This window comes from Gouania willdenowi, chromosome 14 (assembly GCF_900634775.1).
Source record: "Gouania willdenowi chromosome 14, fGouWil2.1, whole genome shotgun sequence".
In the NCBI taxonomy this organism is placed as follows: domain Eukaryota; kingdom Metazoa; phylum Chordata; class Actinopteri; order Blenniiformes; family Gobiesocidae; genus Gouania; species Gouania willdenowi.
Window position 1 is genome coordinate 10,264,003 of NC_041057.1, and position 3,421 is coordinate 10,267,423.

Here is a 3,421-nt window from a genome sequence, read left to right on the forward strand (position 1 = left end):
TAGTTGTGGCCAGTGACGTGCCGTCAGGGTTGGCAAGGTAGGCAGTGCCTACCCAAGGGTGAATTGAAATTTTGATTATTTGTTTTAATTATAATATAATTATAAATTATTTATTTTTCCATTTCCAATAGCTTACAGTACCTATAAGTTTGAAAGTGTCCGCATTTTGTGCGTTTCTGCCCAAATTACTAAACAGCGCTATTTCCTAGAATGGCTGCTGTCTCACTCCGCTGTAAGGCAGGAGGAGGCCACGCCCCCTCCCAAAAGCACACGACTGCTCTGCCTCTGTACCCATAGTGTGTCTTTACGTGTTTGCGCATGCGCAGATGACAACCATTTACGTCCAAAGGCAGCTCTCTATGCTAGGGCTGAACGATATGGACAAAATTTCATATCTCGATTTTCATGCCAGATATCTCGATATCGATACGATGTGATATGACAAGGGGTTCAATGAAAACCAGGCATTTTTCAGAAAAATAAAAACATAATAATACAAAAAAATGTGGAAAGTGCAGTTTTATTTTCAAGAACTCACTGCCAGTCATCAACATTAAGATAAATTATGAAAAAATAAATTAAAAATCAAACATTTTACTGCAGCTCTGCTTTAACAATAAATAACAAATGCAGCAGCTGGTGGAACATTGAAAGTGCATTGAAGTGCAACAACATTTATATTCTTCAAAAGATCACATAACTGTATGCAGAAAATGCATTTGCTACTAACAGAACAGAGGTAGTTACAGGCAGCACAACTTCTACAGATTCTTTGCCAGGAACACTAGTTTGTTAACCATGTCTGGCTTCAGACAGGACCTCTGACAACTCACAATGTTGCCTGATGCACTAAAAATTCTCTCCGAGGGAGAGCTGGTGGCCTGCATGCACAAGTATTTTCTTGCCATGTTGCTGAGCCGGGGAAAGTTGACTTTGTGAGTTAATCTCCACCACAGAAGGGGGTCCTCTTCGTTGTCAATTGTGGGGGACTGCATGTAGGCACTCAGCTCAGCTTCTATGGCAGCAGTGGGATCGATTGGTACTGATGCACTTGTGGTGGATCTTTTGAAGAAACTTCCCAATGACTTCTTAGCCTTTTTGGTGGGTGGGGGTGAAACTTCTTCCACTCTGGTCTCTCTGCACTCAATCAATCAATCAATCAATCAATCTTTATTTGTATAGCGCCAAATCATAACCAATGGTATCTCAAGACACTTTACAGTAGAGCAGTCTTAAGGACGGACTCTTCATTTTATGGATACACACATATGCATATATACGTATATACACATACATATGTATCCCACACCCAACATGAATTCATCATGGCGGCAAGGAAAACCTTCTGTTAAGCAGCAGGAACCTTGTGTGGATCCCATTCCTATGATGAACAGCCATCCATGTTATGCTGTGTTGGGTGTGTGCAGAGGAAAGGGTGGAGACAGAGTCTCAACGGAATGCTAGAAAATAGTAAAAACAACACACACACAAAAAAAGAATTTATCTAGTTTTATATATGAATGATCATTACTGTATGAGCTAAATTTAAACTTAAATATTTACTAAAATATAAGACAATGCATTTAAATGGAAGGAAGTGTTTTCATTTACTCCATTCAAACCATTATTTTTACCTTGTGTTCCATCGTCTTCATCTCTGACACCAGTCTGGCTTTGATGATGGGGACGTCGTTAACACTGATGTATTGTGGCTTGTATCTTGGATCTAAGAAGGATGCCATATCCAGGAGCTCTTGTGTAACTCTCTCTTTATACTTGCTATTCAAGTACTCCAGAATTTTCTCTTTTAAGGACTTGGTCATGTCCGTATCACCCTCCTCTGGTGCCAAGATGGTTGTGTTAAACAGGCTGAGTACTGGTTTGATGTGTGAAACACTAACATAATCCTCCCCTGACAGAGCATCCGTGAATTCAAGCAGTGGTCCCAGTGCCTTGCTGACTGACTCCAGCACATCCAGATCTTGATATCCAAGAATTAGGTGCCGGGTGTTTCTGTCCTCTGAGAGGACCTCATGGAGTGCTTTCTGCTGCTCCAGAATCCTGTTAATCATGAGCACCCTAGACCCCCATCTAGTTTGACACTCAGTTATCAGTCCATGGACTGGAAGGTTGAGGCGTTTCTGGGCTTGCTCAAGTGCCACTCTCTTTTTCCAGCTATGTGAGAATTGGCACACCAACTTTTTGCAGACACCTGTTGCACGGCTGATCCGGCTGTCACCTTTCACTGCGTTTTCTTGGAAAAATAGATGTACAAAATCATTAATTATTATATTACAACAGCTAAATAACCACATAATAATGCAGATTGTTTCCTCTCTCTCTCTCTCTCTCTCTCTCTCTCACACACCTATCTCCCTCTTTCTGTCTGAAAGTAATTAAAAAATAAAAATAAACATAGCAAAACGTACCTATTGCCAGGTGTAGCCTGTATCCAAAGCACTGAAGGCGCTTCCAACCATTCACCTCCAAAGCCTTTATCATGTTCGATGTGTTATCAGTAGTTACTTTGTGGATGTGCCTCACTGAGGCTGTTCCGAGTTGTTGTTGTCATGTTCTCTGTGTTTCTGTGTTTCCAACACAAACAATGGATGCGCTGTCGTGTCATGAGATATATCTTGTTGGGAGAGTATGGAGGCTATATTGAATCATTTTTTATGTTTCTTTAATGGTGTTATACGATGTTGAATTTGTTAAATGGCTAAATTATTATGAATTTTATATTTTGATAAGCGCATTGATGACTTTGTTGTAAATTGCTTTATACAGATGAAGTTGATTTGAATTGAATTAACACTTGCCAGCAGAAACATATGAAATTGTCATTGGTGGTCTAAATTTGCAACGTGCCTACCCAACCCTAGTGGTCACGGCACGTCACTGGTTGTGGCACAATAGGAAGTGTAATACGCCCACATACACATTCACTCAATCATTAGGTAAACAAAGGGCAGCGGAAGCCAGGGAACACTCTATCAGCATGCTATCTGCAGTACTGTTGACTCTACCATTTCTTATCTGTTTCATAAACTCTACACTTTCACATAAACATGCTCTGCATGTGCCTGTGCACTTTGCACATTCAGCTACGCATACATCCAAGTGAACTGTGAAGTGTCTACTGTGGGCTGTGTGGGAGACTTTGTGTTGTCAGAATGGAAGCATTTATGTGGTGGTTTAGTCTCCAATGTACGTGTGTGTGTGTGTGTGTGTGTGTGTGTGTGTGTGTGTGTGTGTGTGTGTGTGTGTGTGTGTGTGTGTGTGTGTGTGTGTGTGTGTGTGTGTGTGTGTGTGTGTGTGTGTGTGTGTGTGTGTGTGTGCGCGTGTGTGCGTGTGTGTGTTGACGAATGGGAATGTAATACCAGTGTTTTCTGATGCAACAACACTACTGGATTCATTGTGT

General features: G+C 41.2%; 1 protein-coding gene across 1 annotated transcript; it reads right to left on the reverse strand.

Moving 5' to 3' along the window:
• Window positions 1–824: 824 nt before the first annotated feature.
• On the reverse strand, window positions 825–3,198 carry LOC114476262 (uncharacterized). Its single transcript, XM_028467665.1, has 3 exons — window positions 2,430–3,198; window positions 1,635–2,254; window positions 825–1,137 (listed from the first exon to the last, which is right to left on the reverse strand). Exons 1-3 carry the CDS (start codon window positions 2,500–2,502, stop codon window positions 1,090–1,092), a joined length of 741 nt encoding a protein of 246 aa, XP_028323466.1. The 5' UTR covers window positions 2,503–3,198; the 3' UTR covers window positions 825–1,089.
• Window positions 3,199–3,421: the final 223 nt, after the last annotated feature.